The sequence below is a fragment of the Nyctereutes procyonoides genome, unplaced genomic scaffold, assembly GCF_905146905.1.
Source record: "Nyctereutes procyonoides isolate TBG_1078 unplaced genomic scaffold, NYPRO_anot_genome, whole genome shotgun sequence".
Lineage (NCBI taxonomy): Eukaryota > Metazoa > Chordata > Mammalia > Carnivora > Canidae > Nyctereutes > Nyctereutes procyonoides.
In genome coordinates this window covers 19682991-19700900 of record NW_026575051.1, presented here as the reverse complement: position 1 = coordinate 19700900, position 17910 = coordinate 19682991, and the positions used below count along the sequence as shown (strand labels likewise).

At 41.5% G+C, this 17910-nt stretch overlaps 1 protein-coding gene across 1 annotated transcript in view; it reads left to right on the top strand.

The window, feature by feature from the left end:
• Positions 1–17910, top strand: part of PKHD1 (PKHD1 ciliary IPT domain containing fibrocystin/polyductin) — a 459739-nt gene that overhangs the window by 14194 nt on the left and 427635 nt on the right. Inside the window, 11 exon segments of the mRNA XM_055330173.1 lie at positions 1298–1362; positions 1874–1913; positions 2535–2605; positions 5541–5642; positions 6451–6546; positions 9811–9952; positions 12759–12873; positions 14061–14339; positions 15578–15667; positions 15780–15870; positions 16549–16691. Coding sequence (XP_055186148.1) covers positions 1298–1362; positions 1874–1913; positions 2535–2605; positions 5541–5642; positions 6451–6546; positions 9811–9952; positions 12759–12873; positions 14061–14339; positions 15578–15667; positions 15780–15870; positions 16549–16691 — 1234 coding nt within the window.

Below are 17910 nucleotides of genomic sequence, written 5' to 3'. Positions count from 1 at the left end.
GCTATTAGCTTCTTCCATGTGGGTTTCTTTCTCTCTCTCTAGCCTTCCCCCACCCCACATCTATTTTTTTAATGTAGATAACCCATAACTGCTGACTGCCTTGTTTTTAGACTTACTGGAAAATACATGGTAATTGATTGAAAATGCAAATTGAAGTGAATTCTGAAACTGTTCTTAAGAACAAATAGCTAACACTAAGTGCTCATTCTAGGCCAGGCCCTGCTCTAGCACTTTTACATTTAAGTTACCCAATAGCCTTATGAGGACATATAGTTATCCCACTCTATAGAGGAGGAAACTGAGGCACAGAGGGGTCTAGTAACTTGCCAGACTCCAAGTTCATGCCCTTAACCACTCCACTATAATGACTAGCCAAAGGGAAAAAAAAAAACCCTACGATTTGTTTGTGTATTATAATGACAATTTTTAAAATGAGTGTCTACATGCTTACAGTTTAGCTAACCAACATTTTGCTGGATTTTCACTTCACTTAGGACTGAGTAGATTTAACCTTCTTGTGAGGCCATCACAAGGCCATTTTATACTCTATGGTTCAGTTTTTTAGGACTGGCATTTTGTAGAGCCAAATTCTATAATATAGTTTCTTCCTACTGTCTTCAGTTTGTTTGCTTGGAATCGTTCTTTTTTTGGGCTGACATTTTTTTCTCCAAATTTTTGTTTAAATTCTAGTTAGTTAACAGTGTAATACTGGTTTCAAGAGGAGAACTTAGTGATTCATCACTTACAATTTAACACTCAGTTCTCAACATATGTCCTCCATTTAAAAAATATTATTTATTTATTTATCAGAAAGAGAGAGAGAGAGAACGAGCAGGAGGGAGAGAAAAACGCAGACTCCTTGTTGAGCAGGGAGCCTGATATGGGGCTCAATCCTTGAACCCTGGGATTATGACCTGAGTCAAAGGCAGACGTTTAACTGACTGAGCCACTCAGGTGCCCCACAATTGCTCTCCTTAATCCCTATCACCCATTTAGCCCATCCCCCCACTTTCCTTCCATCAACCCTCAGTTTGTTCTATAGTTAAGAGTTTTTATGGTTTCCTTGCCTCTCTTTTTTTGCCCTTTCCCCTATATTCAACTATTATGTTTCTTAAATTCCACATATGAGTAAGATCATATAATTGCCTTTTTCTGACTGGTTTATTTTGCTTAGCATAATACACTCTAGCTCCATCCACATTATTGTAAATAGCAAGATTTCATTTTTTTAATGGCTGAGTAACATTCCATTGTTATGTCTGATAATTCTCACCTCAGGTTTTAATTCTTTCTTTAGCTATCCTATTCAGGAAGACCATGGTCTTGGGACTCTGCAGTGCCGTGTGGAAGGCAACTACATAGGTCTGTTCAAGAAGTAACACAAATTTAAAGTCTTACCTGTTTCTTTTTTTGTAACAGAAAAATACGATTTTAAGAATTTGTTCTCATAACGATGATAATAGTAACTACCACGTATTGAGAACCACTTAAAAAGCTATACAAACAGCTTAAATAGAAACTAATGTAATCCTCACAATAAGTGGATTGGTGAGGTTGGTAGAATTATTTTCACTTTATAGGTGAGAAAATTGTGGCTAGTGGCCAGTGCAGCCAGACTATGATGTTTAGTGTAGCTGCAAGCCTGGGCTCTTACCTGCTATGCACTACTACATTTATCCTTTTATTGTTGTGAGTCAGCACTGATGGTGCTAAGTCTCGGCAGTGTTTCTTTTGGGCACTATTAAAGAAATTCCACGTTTAGGTGATCAGTTGGTGATACCTGGTGACCTTGGGTTTATGATAGCAATGACATGTCTCATACATGGTGATATATGCAGACTCTGGTGTTAATGTCCGTTTATTTTTGTTACAGGTTCCCAGAATGTTAGTTTCTCAGTATTTAACAAAGGAAAGTAAGTAACTGGAAGCAAGTACATTTATTGCCACCTTATATTATCGATCTCTTTCTTTTTTTTTATCGATCTCTTTCTTGTCTTGCTTATTTTTTGAACCTTTTATAATGTAAAATTCCAAACATATAGGAACAGAATAGCATCATGCATTATGATTCTGAATGATTTCTGCATGCTTTATCTAATGTTGAATTTGTCAGGGGTTTTCCTGAAAAGCGTACTATATTATAGCTGATATTCATCCCATTATGGGACATAATGTGACACATTGCCTATAGCTCACAGCCCCAAGTATGGAGGTTCTCTCTTTCTCTCAAATTTAGGAAGTAATAACACTAATTATCTATTAAAGATCTATTCTAAGCCAGCTACTTCCCAGGCCCCTTTATGTTCATCTTTCCCTAATGCTTGTGATTCTGTGAAGTAGGTATTACCATCACCATACAAAAACTTTCTAAGTCACAAAACACGTCACCACATTGGTATTGTTCTCTACCAGTGGTAAAGAAACTATTCTGAAGATCAGGAGAGATTGGCCCCCAATCTTTATTTTAGGTAGCCAGTTTAAGAAATGCAATCTCAAATGCTTTTCTCATCTAAACCAAAACTTTGTCTTGGAAGGTCCATGGTACACAAGAATGCATGGCTGGTCAGTGCTAAACTGGACCTTTTCCTATACCAGACATACTCAGGTATGATTTCCTCGCTTCTTCCCTCATGCCTCACTCAGTGTTGGATCCTCTTTCCCTTTCTCCTGGCCATTTCTCTTGGCTTTGGACACCTGAAGGTGGTCCCATGATGATGAGTGATCCTTGGATTTTGGGTGAGAAGTTGCTTGTGTGAATGTCAGCTTTATTTATTTTTTATTTTTTGGAGATTTTATTTATTCACGAGAGACACACAGAGAGAGGCGGAGACATAGGCAGAGGGTGAAGCAGGCACCCTGGGGGCAGCCTGATGTGGAACTCGATCCCAGGACTCTGGGATCACTCCCTGAGCCAAAGGCAAATGATCAACCATTGACCCACCCAGGCGTCTTGTGAATGTCAGTTTTAGTTGCTATGTTATCTATATTTAGTTGCTTGATCATAGACTTCTATACAAAGTTTGTGGATATAAACTGAATGGAAGAAAGGAAGTCATCCTTGTTCTATGTTCTGAGAAATAACAGAAAAGAAGTGGCTCCAAAAAATACAAAAGTGCATCTTTCCAGTTACTTTAACACCACCTCTGAGCATCACCCAACAATTTATGACTGGCTGATACTGATGCTAAATTATGGTGTTGTTATCTGATGAGCAAACCTCTGTGTTAAGAGATGAATGCTGAAAATTGGCAACTTGCATGAAATTGTGAACCCAATTCAATAGTAGAAAGTTGACCACTCAAGAAGAGTGCTTAGATTTGAGTCTTGAAGATGATCATAAAGCCATTGAAGACGAGTCTGTGAGGAAGGTGCAAATCCAGGGACAGCAGGATCAAGCCTTTGCCAAAAGTGCAAGAAGTTTCACAGATCATGGGGCAAATGCCTTTCCCTCTCTAGATAGTCTAATTGTGTAAAAAGCTGAATTTTGACCATTGTCTTTATTTTCTTTAAACTAGTCTCTTTGGGAGTGACTTTGAAGAAGCCACCTGAGGGGGTGATGGCAAGGGCCACGAGAAGCATGGCTGGCCCTTGCTGACTGTTTTACATGCAATCTCAATATTTATTTAATTCAACCATGAGATAGCTATAGTACTAGTCTCATTTTACAGATCCTGCAGAAATAGACCCAGAGAGGCAAAGAAACCAAAGTTCCTAGTACTAGAAATGCAGATCCAATTCAAAATCTTATGCACATTACCAAGATACAATGGGAAGTACACTTGCCTGGCCACCCAAAGCTTCCTGGTGAATGTGCCTAACACTATTGAACCCTGAATGCCAGACAGGCTGACAGGTGTCTCCAATCACATAGCTATTTTTGGCACCAACATCATCGGGTGAGGACTCTCTTGCACCAGAACTTTCTCATAGCAGAGGAAGCTACAGGAGAGGAGATGTGGACAGTGACAAAGTGCTCTGGGCAAGCTTCTAAGGGCTGGCATTCAATTACACCTTGAGTTTGGTTAGGTCATTGAGCCTTTCTGAGCTGTAATTAAATATCTGTGAACTGGAAAAAATGGTGTCTGTCCTAACTCCAAAAGCTGTCAAAAGAAGTAGATGAGCAAGAGTCTTGGGATTCATCTACAGTTTTCTTCCCTTCTCCTGTTTCTAATCCATATAGTTACCAGTTTCTGCCAGCTTTACCTCATATCCATTTCTTGATATGGTTTTATATTATTTACTGCAATTAGACCTCCCATGGATTTCTTAAATATGATGTATTCACTCTGTCTCTACAACCATTGCCTCGAATCAGGACCCCATCCTCTCTTGCCCGGCCTGCCACAATGGTTCCCAGGGGCCCTGATGTACCATCTGCCCCCTGATGGTTCATGCTTTACATCGCCACCACCATGCCCTATACCAAACATACATCTGATGCCTCTCCCTTGCTGGGTGCCCTCTATAGGAAAGGGTACCAGATACCACACTCTGGGGTCCTCCTCATCTGCTTCTCTTGCTCCTTCTTTCTTTTTTATATTCCAGCAACACTGACATGAACTTTAAATGCAACTTCTCTCCATACTCAGGCTATTGCTTGCCTTTAAACACCCTTTCCCTTCTTCTCTTTCCTCCACTTGGCCAGTTCTAATTTATGCTTCAAGATTCAGCTTAGGAGTCATTTCTAGACTTTTCTTTCATCCACCAGACCCTCACTCTACTCCTAAACCTCCCCTGTGCACTTTCATGTGCTCTCTAATTTCACTACTCCAGAATGCCCAGATAATTATACTGTGTCATGGGCAAAAGCATTGTGTAAGAAATGTTCTGATAAAATCCATAACCATTCATGATTAGCTTCTTTGTGTCTTTAGTTTATTGGAGAACACAACTCCTCTTTCCTCTTGAGGGAATGGAACTCAGAATGGTCAAAGTTGGATCATAGGAGAGGAAAAGATTAGAAAATCTTACATTCTGGTAGATAGATGGCATATGACAGTGAGGTTTTGAAAGCAACCAGGAGGCAGCATGGAAGAACAGGTTTGAGGTGGTGAGTGCCCATGGGGGAGGAGCATGTGGGTTGGGGAGGAGGCAAGTTTCCCGAAGACAGTGGTGGAATTCATTCTTTTGCTTAGTGCAAACTGCAGACTCATGGGTGAACGGAGGTCTTGCCTGGTACATCCAAAGTTGATTCCTCCATAACATATAACCTACTATTCTGTGACTTATAAATTGAGTACTTGAGATCTGGTGACAGATTTCCTAAGAAAGCATCCTGGTATGTAGGGATTTCTGCTGATAGCATGAGTGATTCAGTCACTTTGAAATATTGATCCTGTATTATGTGTATTAGTGCATATTGTTATAGATGAGACTTTATATTATGCGTTTTAAATAACTACTAGAAAAAATTCTAACCATTGCTTGTCTTAGAAAGTTCAAGTAAGGAATACATTATTGATAGCTTTCTATTATTATACTATTCTCTGTGTCACATTCTGGCCTATATTCAGAAGCTTACTCTTTTTTTTCTTTTGCAGAAATACTATCAGTGTTTCCAGAAACTGGAAGCCTTGGGGGAAAAACAGATATCATAATTACAGGAGACTTCTTCGACAATCCTGCCCTGGTTACCATAGCAGGTAACTAAATTGAAATGGCTGAAAATAGTTCATAGTTTTAACTGCTGTAGGAGATTATGTATTTCTAATGATATGGAGAGAGTGGGGGAAGCAATTTTTGCCTCTTCGGACTCATCATGCCACCCTGTTCTATGGTATTTTACCTGTTTGGTTGAGACTAGGTGGGATTGCAGTCCTGCAGGAACGGAGTATTCTGTGGACACACTCATAATTCATGGGCAATTCCCTCAGGTGTCCTCATTCTGGGAATGAAGAGAAGGGAATAGTATAGCTGCATCTTCACAAACGTCTACTCCTGCTGCAAGGCAACCTCTCTCCCCACTCTCCTTGCTTAGCTCTCTCTATAAATTGAAGTGGGCAGGCGTCTGCTAGGCAAAGTCTTCTGGAATGCCTACTTGGCTAATCCTTTTGTGGGATTCTTCTAGAACCTTCAATTCTGCCTGGAGGGAGTTTCCTTCAGTTGGCAACACCAAAGGTGCAGGAAAATATCCTCACCATCTCATGTCACGCTTAACCTCCTACACTCAGCTGAGTGGTTTGGTGCATTCTCAGTGAATGGCACTCTTAGCCTATTTTCTTTCTGATTATTGTAAGCTGCCCTGTGACTAGTTACCCTGAACTCTCCCTTTCCTGGCCCCCTTCATTTGGGAGGACAACATCCAGTTCATTGCCTGATAATAGGAGCTGTCCACTTCAATGTGGTCATGTTGTCCTGCCATCTATATACCTCTATATACCTCTATATTCATCTATATACCTCTCTCTTTCTCTTTTTATCCATTTCTCTAATTTCAAAAATTCTCCTTAGGTGTTCCATGTGATATCAGACACATGTCTCCCAGGAAGATTGAGTGTACCACTAGGGCTCCAGGAAAACGGGCAAGACTCACTGCTCCTCAGGCAGGTAAGGAAGCCACCATAGCTGTTCAGTGACCTCCAGTCATGACCATGAGAGACTGGGAAATAGAAATGAGTGTTTGCCGTCTCAGCTGTTTGAATGGTTAGCTTGGTGAGCCCTGGGCCCGTGATACCACTGTCAGGGCTTTCCTTTCAGAGAGGCTCTGAACTTTGTTCCAATATTGAGTGACACTGTACTTACAGCCCCAACCAGATGAATGGCCAGGGGAGACCCGATCTAGAAAGCAGAATGGCAGTCAAGACGTTGTGGTAGCTACTGGTGGGAAAACCCTAACTTGCCTCCCTTCATGCCATGGGTCAGTTGTGAGCCCTTTGTCTAAGAAGTCGGGGTGTTAGAGTGCCTTCCTGTGCTCATCATGACAGCAGTAGGCAAGGCTAGGGAGCAGGGCACAGTGGAATGCATTTAAACGCTTTTTCTCCTTCCCCGGGGGCAGCTGTCTGTTTTTTTGAAAAGTAGGGCTGTGTTGCACCATTGACTCAAGTTTATGCCTGGTGTGGGCAGAAATAGAGGAGGCAAGGTGGCAGGTTCTGCTTGTTCTTTTCTGTTTAAAGCTTGCACATCATGGCTGCAGATCAAAAGTACACCACCAACGCACCTTTCTGGTAAGTGTTAGAATTGGAAGCTCAAGCATAGTTAGGGACTAAAGGCGGTTGGCATGTCACGTAGCCTGGAACCACAGGCTGCACATCTTGTGTTCCTCACCTGCCCCATGAGGGGCTGACTTCACAGTTAAACTATAGACAGGGAGCTCAACTCCAGGAGCTCAGCACTTACAGGGAAAGTAACCCAGCGTGGGGCAGAAGAAGCCTTTCTAAAGAAAGGCCATTCAGGTGTGAAAATGCATGTAAAGCTTTGGTTTGAGCATTCCCCAGGTCCCAGATCTGCAATTTTTGCTCAGGGAAAGCTCCCATCCAAGAAAAGGAAACTCCTGAAGCAAATGATAGGGAGAATGTGTGTTTCCTGTCAGGAAATAGAGAGCTATCCCCTATTTGAGTGGTTCCTGCTTCAGCTACTTGGGTAATGGTAGGATAATTTCCTGAATGCAGCTGTTCTTGGGAGTTAAAGTCCTTTATGAAGACCTCTTGAAGTTTCTTCTGTGAAACTAGGGCAAATTATTATGTAAAGCAGGAGTGCTTTGTGGCCCACAGGGGATGTTTGGCAGCAACTGGTTGTTACAGCTGGGGTGATGGTGGCGGTGTTGGCACAGCTGGCCTCTCTTGAGTGGAGGCTTGAGGTGCCCAAAACATCTTTCCTTGCACAGCACAGGCATGAAGGCAGCTCTCCATTAATCTAAGTTCTACATTAAAATATTCTCTTATTGAAAGGGGAGCCCTCTTGTACTGTTGGTGGGAATGTGAACTGGTACAGCCACTCTGGAAAACTGTGTGGAGATTCCTCCAAGAGTTAAAAATAGAACTGCCCTACGACCCAGCAGTTGCATTGCTGGGGATTTACCCCAAATATATATATGCAGTGAAACGGCAGGACACCTGCACCCCAATGTTTATAGCAGAGATGCCCACAATAGCCAAACTGTGGAAGGAGCCTCGGTGTCCATCGAAAGATGAATGGATAAAGAAGATGTGGTTTATGTATACAATGGAATATTACTCAGCCATTAGAAATGACAAATACCCACATTTGCTTCAATGTGGATGGAACTGGAGAGTATTATGCTGAGCGAAATAAGTCAATCGGAGAAGGACAAACATTATATGGTCTTACTCATTTGGGGGATATAAAAATTAGTGAAAGGGAATAAAGGGGAAAGGAGAGAAAATGAGTGGGAAATATCAGAGAAGGAGACAGAGCATGAGAGACACCTAACTCTGGGAAACGAACAAGGGGTAGAGGAAGGGGAGGTGAGTGGGGGCTTGGGGTAACTGGGTGACAGTCACTGAGGGGGGCACTTGAAGGGGTGAGCACTGAGTGATATGCTATGTGTTGGCAAATTGAACTCCAATAAAAAAATTAAAAAGGGAAAAATATGCTCTTATTTTTCTGCTTGTTCCGTATCTATTTCTTTTCTTTTCTTTTTTTTTTTTGGATTTAACAAGGAAAAACAGTAGGAGTTTAAAATAATAGTTACCCCAGCTCTCCTTTATTGAGTACTTACTATATTTCAGGCTCTTTGTGTATATATTTTAAGCTCCCTTAGTCTTTTTTTTTCTGAAATTGTCAAATTGACTCATTTCTTCCCCCAGCCTTATTGAGATACGATTGACTTATAACTCCATCTACCTTAGTCTTTAGTGAATGATCTTGATATTGTTGACCCCATTTTGATGCACAAGAAAATGAAGGCATTAAGAAGTTTGCTCAAAGCTGCACATCTAGTAAGTGGCAGAGCTAGAATCTGAGTCCACAAACAGATGACTCCACTGCTTGACTTTCATTCCGAGTTAGCATGCAATATTGATTATATTTGTACCTTTGGTGTCAGGGTTTGCTTAATATAAAACAATAATAAGTACAATATCCTTGAACATATCATGTAATGGTAGCATGCTACATAATTTGTCCCACAAATAGGGGCCATGACATGTGAAAAAATTTAAAGATTGCCAATATTCTGGGGGAAAAAGTGTTGTAGTGAATAGGATTCCCAGGCTGAACTAGACCTTAAAAGATACTGAGGGGGCACTTGGGTGGCTCAGTGGGTTAAGCTTCTGCCTTCGGCTCAGGTCATGGTCTCAGGGTCCTGGGATCTAGCATCAGGCTTCCTGCTCAGTAGGGAGTCTGCTTCTCCCTCTCCCTGACCCCCCAACCCTGTGCTTGTGTGTACGCTCTTTCTCTCTCTCAAATAAATAAATAAAATCTTAAAATACTTAAGTTCATTCTTGAACATATGTCAGAGCCCATGATGACGTTGTCCTCCTTTACACAGTCATAGCATTTGCTTGCTCTGTCAGTTCTCCCCATGATTGGTTTCTCTTTCCTTGACACTCTCATTAAGAAGGGCTCCCTACCCTTCTGTAGTCCTCTGAAAATATTTCCCCTTATTGCTCCTTATCAAGCACCTTTTTTTCCAAGAGACTCCGTCCTACAATACACAATATTTACTGCTTTCCAGAACATTTGTGTTATCTGTAGAATTTCTCACGGGACTACTCCCTCTAGGTCTCAGCTGACTCACCTTTGTAGATAGTATCTGGATCACCTTCACTCTGTTTGTTGTCCAAGGTAAAGTAGTTCCCCAATTTGGGGATGGAAGTCTTCTGATGCTTATGAGGCATTCATGTCTTACAGGCAATCGAGGGCTTCTTTTTGAAGTTGGAGAAGCTGTCGAGGGCTTGGATCTCACTGTAGCCACCCCTGGGTACCGGTGGCAGATTGTCCCTAATGCCAGTTCACCATTTGGATTTTGGTTCAAAGAAGGGCAACCCTTCAGGTATGTTGTAGGAAAAGTGGGAGTTCATATTAAAAGTGTCTTTACTAGCCTACATGAGACTAGGAGAAAATAAGCAATGAAATTTCCAGGGGAAGAATTCTAACAGCCACCAATTCAACCACAGCTCATGATAGTGTAACACAAGCCTTTTATAGTGCACACGAAATTTTGATCAATAGATATAATTGATATTTTCTACAAGTCTGCTTACAGTCTGCTTTGGGAGATGACTATTAATTGGAACATTAAGCTGGATAAGCCCAGAAACTTGGTAGAGAGCAGGGTAAAACTTGATGTCGGTACGTGGCTAAGACATGAAATCAACATGTTGTTGATGCCAAAGAAAAAAGCAAGAATGTGCTCTTTGGTCATTTGGAACAACCACCGGTGCTGAAGGTCAACCAAATGGCTGGTGCATAGCAGAGGAACCTATTATGGGCCCTAAGAGACATTGTTTTCTAAAGCAGTGACGGCAAATGTGAATATGGTTTTCCTATTAGTGTTGTTCTGAGTATTTTTAATCCCTTCAAGGACATGGTCAAAATGTCTAGCTTTTTAAAGTGGTCACAAAAATATAAAAAGTTGAGAATTGCTTAGACACACTGTTTCCATAGTGTGCCCTCAATGTATATACAGAGGGATGGATTCTTTACTGTGTGATGAATCTCTTCTTCTTTCAAATCACTTCTCAAAGAGATTGGTCATGACCCCTGAATGTGAATTCCAGCCATTCTGGGACTTCCTCCAAGGCTTTGGCCGTTTAAATTTCAACTCAATTGTGGAATGAAAGACTTTGTTCCTTATTCAGGGTATTACAGACATCAAAGAAGCCAAGTAGGGAAGAAAATCTTTGAACAGAAAAGAGTAGTTTCTATTGTCCCAGAAGCCTAACTAACTAGGTATTTAACCACCAATGTATAGTTTTAAAGTGGCAATTGTGTGGTCCCTTGTGACACCTAATGATACATCTTTATCATAGTTTTTGAGAACTAACAATAATGGTTCAAAGGAAAACCTTTCAGCTATATTCAGTATGTGGGGGAATGTTAAGAAAAGAGTCAGATCACTTCAAAATACAAAAGGGCATTTTGACTGTATGGTATCACCTGCAGGGAATTTTAACTGCCATTTGGGAGTGCCACAAGCCAGAGTAACTCTTCCCATTCTCTCTGTCCTTCATTTCTTTAAAATTGTTAAAGCATTGAACTATTTATCAATTAATTGATAAATTATTATATTGATGAACCCTTAAAATAGTTATTTTCAAAATGATTTTCAGAACATATTCTTGGTATTTATTGAGATAGTTTAGTAATTTTCTTAACCATATCTCTAATACTAAGGTCTCTACAATTTATCTTAAACATTAAAAAAATATGGTCATGTTTTTAAAATGTTTCATAAAATTACCTGCAATCTTCTTTGAAGTTGTACGATGTCTTTTAATTCAAAATCATTGACTCATTTGGCTGATTTTTCTCTGTGGGCCATAATATTTTAATTGGAAAAATAGTCTCTGTAGGTAGTGAGGTATCTGGTAAGCTAACAGCAAATCACCCCCCTCGTTTGTTGAGATAATGTTTAATGGATAAACCTTCAGTTAATGAAAAACTGCTTACATTACATACAACATTGTGTTCGGTATTGAGAGGTTTAGAAGGTAGAGAGCAAGGTCATGATCTTGAAGAATGACCAGCCTTGTCATGTTCATGTACAGCCACAGAGCAAGGTCAGGCAGCATGTACTAACATTCCTCAGCATATCCAGTGTGTCTGCTCGTCTTCTGATTCAGTTCCACTGATGCTCATTGACTTATTTCCATGCTCCAGGCCTTCGAAGACAAGTTAGTTCATGAGGAGCAAAACTGAGGAAGTATTTATAGGTTTAGTTTGCAGATGAGGAATCATAGTCCCCAAAAGGTAAAGTGTCTTTCTAATATTATGCAATTGTCAAACAGCAGGACTAATCTCTGAATTTTTGGGATTTCAAGTCTCATGATTTCTCTGTAAATCCACCTACACCCCATTATGGCACGCATCCTTCTTCACCCATAGGAATACGATACTTTAAAGAGACACACGAGTCTGAAACCTCACATGAACACCTGCTTCTGTGAAATTAATGGCTAATATGAGGAAGACAAAATAAAAGCCTCTCTTAATATCACTTGGGGCCATGTCAAGTCTATTACTCCCTTCAAAAAGAACTTCAAAGTGTTGTCTACCCATCGAGTAAGATTATTTGGCGGGAAACACTCTTGTTGATTTATGATTATCCATGTATACTTAGAGCTGTGCACACACACACTTGTAATGTGGCTAATCACTGGCTTTTGCCAGAGAGATTATCTAACACACATCATGAAGTATAATGCATTGGAGAGGGAGACAAAGAACAAGGTTTCTAGAAGTCAGAGCAAATTCTGATTGGTGATCTCTCTTTATTTCTAATAATCAGAATAATATTTATTATTAATTGAGTGCCTATCATGGGCCAGGCCCTGCACTGTTAGTAAATGTTCTCAGCTAAGCCTCCAGGCAGCCCAGTGCTGTGGCTACAACTTTCCCAAAGACACATGACTGCAAAGGGAGTCCTGGCCATTGTGAAGGGTTGGGTTGAGATATTGACTGCAAGTGCCACAGGAAGAGCTGTTTACAGAGTACCCTGACTGCTCAGGTGGCACAAGAGTTAAGCGTTTCTTCCTTATTTTGCCATAAAGAAAAACAAAGTATGAGGGAGTCCATTTGTTGGGTCAGTGTTTCGGGCGTGGGTTTCTCTCACTTCTCTCTGTTTCTGTGCTTTCCAGAGCACGGCTCAGTGGGTTCTTTGTGGCCCCAGAGACAAATAATTACACTTTCTGGATCCAGGCTGACAACCAAGCTTCTCTATACTTCAGCCAGTCAGAGGACCCAAGGATGAAGGTATTCACCTCCTTCTTATGTTTTTTTTTTCTTCTTCCCTGAAAAGAAAAAAAAAAGGGAATAAACTCTAAAGCTCTCATATTCTACTAATAGTTGTAACATGCCACTAAGCAACCAGGGGTTTTAACATTTCATTTTTTGTGTGTGTATGTGTGTGGGGTATTTTTTTTATTATTAATTTGTTTTGAAAATTGAGATCTAATCGACATGATTTTAATTGTTGAAAAAGAATTTGGTTGAATGTGTTGGCATGTTTTTGAGCACTTACTATAAGCCGGGCATTAAGCTACCTCTTTTATGTACTTTGTGTCTCATCTTCACAGCATCTCTGTCAGCTAAGTATATTTATCTTCATTTTCCAGATAAGCAAATTGAGACCGAGAAAGATTGTATGGCCAATCCAGGGCCACTTAGGCCAATCCAGAGCCATGTTCTAATTCCTATCTGTCTGCCTCTAAAACTTGTGTGTTTTCCACTGATTTTTGGGTAGAGATGTAACCAGTCTTAGTTAGGAATTTCCAAGTCAGCTTTGAAGGATAAGAAAAGGTGCTTTTAACAAAAAGCCAAAATTCACTAGCGCCATCGACAGAGAACCACATTTCCTCCCTCAAATTATTAACATGCTTCTATGAAATTGCTTTGCAAGTTGGCTAGAGGAACATCATAGATTTTGATGTGGTTGAGTCATTTTAGATTTCTCTAAAATGTCTTTGGACTGGCTTAGTACTATTTTATCCATAGTATCATGTAAAGCCAGGCTTTTAGGTTGGCTGTTTCTGCTCTAAACATGATCCATCCGGCCTCATCTGAATACAATTTATTTTTATTTTTTAAAGATATTATTTATTTATTCGTGAGAGAGAGAGAGAGAGAGACGCAGAGATACAGGCAGAGGGAGAAGCAGGCTCCATGCAGTGAGCCCAATGTGGGACTTGATCCTGGGTCTCCAGGATCACACCCCAGGCCAAAGGCAGCGCTAAACCGCTGAGCCACCTGGGCTGCCCTGAATACAATTTAATACACTGAGATAGAGTGAGGAGGGAAAAGCATACAAAATCACAAGCTAACTGTTGGAAAAGCAGACCAGTCCAAAGACCCTGTTAGTAGCTGTCCAGACACTTGCTGTTTGAGAAAGAAATGCCCATAAGCTTCACAACGTTGATTATGATATGCTTCTTGGGCCACAGGTGAAAGTGGCTTCCATCAGGGTGGGTACTGCTGACTGGTTTGACGCCTGGGAGCAGGACAGGAATGAGGGGGTCTGGCAACGGAAGACTCCCAAGTTGGAGCTGGTTGGTGGTACCAGGTACTACCTGGAAGCAGAGCATTATGGGAGAACCCCCAGCAGGGGGATGAGAATTGGTGTCCAGATCCACAACACCTGGCTGAATCCTGATGTGGTCAGCACTTACCTCCGGGAGAAGCATCAAATCCGAGTCCGTGCCCAGAGACTTCCGGAAATCCAGGTTTGTGTCTCTTCTCTGTGGGGTTAGATTCAGAGGCTCAACTCTGGAAGGAACATAGTCTTGCCTAGTGGAAGGATCACTAGCCAGGAGCCAGGAGATTTGAGTCATAATGATAATTCTGCAGCTAAAGAGATAGGATATCTATCCAAAAGGGTTGTGAGGATGTCTCAAAAAAAAAAAAAAACACAGTGTCTTATTAAGATAATTTTAATCATGGTCTTAGTTTTAGGAATTTAAGTTCCAGGTAAATCTTCTTCTGGAAACTTATTCCCCAGAGTAGAGATAAAGTCCTCTAAACTAACACACCCATGTATGCATGCACATTAGTGTACACACAAGTGATTGCATTGCTTTTACTGATTCAGGTCCTATCTCCCTGTACATGGCATTTTCTACATCTACTTTTTAAAGGTCAAGGCCTTTAGGTCTCTCCGCTGTGCCCCATATTTTCATTGAACTATATCAGTGTACTTTCAGTTCTTCACTTCTTGGTATACAAAGATGAGTTGATATGGACTCTGCTTTCTTTTAAAAAAATCAAATTATTTGTTTGTTTATTTATTTATTTATTTATTTATTCATGAGAGACACACAGAGAGAGGCAGAGAGATAGGCAGAGGGAGAAGCAGGCTCCCCACAGGGAACCCGATGAGGGACTCAATCCTGGGACCCCAGGATCACGCCCTGAGCTGAAGGCAAATACCCAACCACTGAGCCACCCAGGCCTCCCATGGACTCCGCTATTAAAGCTTACAGTCTAATAGTAAAATATGTACACAAAGAACCATAGAACAAAGTAGAAAGGAGCGAGTGATATAAGATGACCAATCTTATTTCATAACTGAAGTACAGTGTGCCTGTCGGGGAATGTGCTAGGAGCAAAGCAGAGACTGAATAAGCTCTGAGAGAGTGTGGCATGCTGCGTGGCTGCTCCTGCCCACCAGGCCACCCACCCTGGGAGAGAGCACTTGGTGATAAGGGCTGAACCGGGGCCATTCAGTGGCAACATTGGTTCTCACACCCTAAAGGAAACAGAAGACACAGATGAATACAGAGATAGATTTATATGTTTTCATTTGGTGTTGACCCTTGGGTTTCCAGATATTTGTAGATGATAGTGAGTGTAGACAAAACTGAAATTATAAATAAAAGGAAATAGCCAGTGGAGGAGATAGGGCCCGAGTTTCTCCAGCTTAATTGGTACACATCATTTATTCCTGTCACTCTTGACATCTCAGATGCTGACTGTGTCTGGTAGAGGGAGCTTCTTCCTTACTTGGGACAATGTCACTAGCCAGCCAATCCCTGAAAATGCCACAGCCCATCAGGTAGGAACCTTCTTCAAATAATGACAAGTAGGGGAGCTGGGAGGTCTTTATGCCTATGGTATAAACTCTTGAGGGGTTTTTTGGTTTGTTTGTTTGTTTGTTTTTAAAACAGATTCAAACAGCCATTGAGGAGTTACTTGCTGTCAAATGCAAACTGGAACCGCTTTCGGCTAACATCCTACTCTGGCTTGGGTTTGAGCAAGGTGTGCTTTCCTTGGTTTGACAAATGCTGATCCTCTTCTCCACCATTGTCTTCTCTTTCTTTTTTTCTGTAAAATGGGAGCAATATTCATTTCCTACTACCAGAGTCAAGCAAAGATATGGAAAGTGGATTTAGACACCTAGTGGTTAAGAGAGTGACTACACGCGTGGGAGGAAGCCACTTGGTGTGGGGGTCAGAGAAAGAAAAGGCATCCTCCCTGAGCTGTGGGATGAAGCCAAGTGCTACCATTCTGCACAGTGGGGAAGGGGCAAACCACACAGGCGGAACAAAAACAGCAAAACAGCATACTTTATTTAATTCAAATTGTATCCGAATAAAGGAATTGTTACATGGAACAGTTGTTTCACCAAATTCTAAAAATGTGAGGGCATGTTCAATGTAAAATATTACAGTGAACTAAATTACAGTCAGCACTCCTTGTATCTTTGCTTCTCAGCAGTTTTTCATGCCATAGGACACAGAAAAAATGGTAATAGATTTTCGATGCTCCATGGCAGACAGAATGGGGTTCTCACATCTTCATGTCTTCAAGCACAAGCCTCACCCGGCTCACCCAAGGGCTCAAGGGCTGCTGCCATGGTGAACTCATAACTCAACATGTTAGTAAGCTCTGTCTTATTGATCTCTATGCCAGTCTTCCTGTTTTATGTGCATCCAGGCCCAGAAGGATCCAGCTTTGAGGGGGACCTCACCAGTGGGACAGAGCCCTTCTGTGGGAGGTTCAGCCTCCATCAGCCTCGACGACTTGTCCTAACACCCCCAGCTGCCCAGAAAGACTACTGGCTAGATCGGTACACACATGTAAGTAGCAGTGCTCACGCTCCCAGTGAGGTGGGTAAGGAGGGGTTGGCATTATTCTCTGGGGTTAGACTGAGCTGTGATTTGCCAATGCATTTTGAGCTGAGGTTCCAGGTTTCTTAACTGCTGTTTCAAATAGTGAACAGACACCTCTGATCCTTCATTAGTTATTACATGGAAATGCTTTTGTCTTAGCTGTGAGACCTATGGATGTTCTTATGTCCGCCAGTATCTTTGCTCGCTACGTAAGAGTGTGGACTCTACAGTCAGACTATCTGGCTTTGAATTTTGACTCTACCCTTACATCTTCTCAGGGTTTCACTTTAGTTTACTCTTCTGTGAAATGGATAGTCATCTGGTCTAGAATTATGGTGGATATTAAATGAGATAATCCACTGACTTGCACTGGTTAGGATTCTGTTTAATGCTAGTTGCTGTTATTTATTATAGTTTTTTTTTTGTTGATGGATTGACTGGCACATTTCTTGAATAACTTATATCCTTAGTGTCAAGTTCTACCAACTTTCAAAAAAAGAGTGCAGTCTGTTTGCTCTTTGGCAGCCAGATGGAGCCTAAAAGTTTGGCTAAATTCATGGCAGTGCTTAGGGGTGGTGGCAAGAGGAGTCTCTTTCAGCTCTGAGATCATGTCATTCTTTGATACCCCTCAAAATTCCGTCTCCTATGTGTTTCAGTGTTCAGTCGATTCTTTGTGGGACTGCAGTGGGACCTGGGATTAGATGGGTCAGCTTGGGCACCACCCATCTTCCTGCCTGTCTTAGGCAGTACAGGCCCCCAATAGGGGCAATTTTGCCCACTTGGGAAAGGTTGGCAATTGTGGAGACACTTGGTTGTCACACCGGGGGAAGTGCTACTGGCATCCAGTGGATACTTCCTAGGAATGATGCTAAACATCCTACAATGCACAGGGAAGACCCCTCACAGAAAAGAATTATCCAGTCTGAAAGGCCAACAGTGGAAAAAAATGCTAAAATAAAGTCTTCTCGTGACAATTTTACTTAACTCAGAAACCAAGGATGCCACGGAGTTTGAGTTCAGGACTGAGGCTCAGAGGGGTCAAGTGACTTGCTCAAGGTTGCACAGGTAACTGGGTCAGAACAGGGGTTTTCTACTTGAGATACTCTGAAGTCGTAACTGCCAGACACAGCGGTAGGCATTTACTGACTCTCTGTGGAGTCAATAACAATTTGTCTTTCTCGGGAGA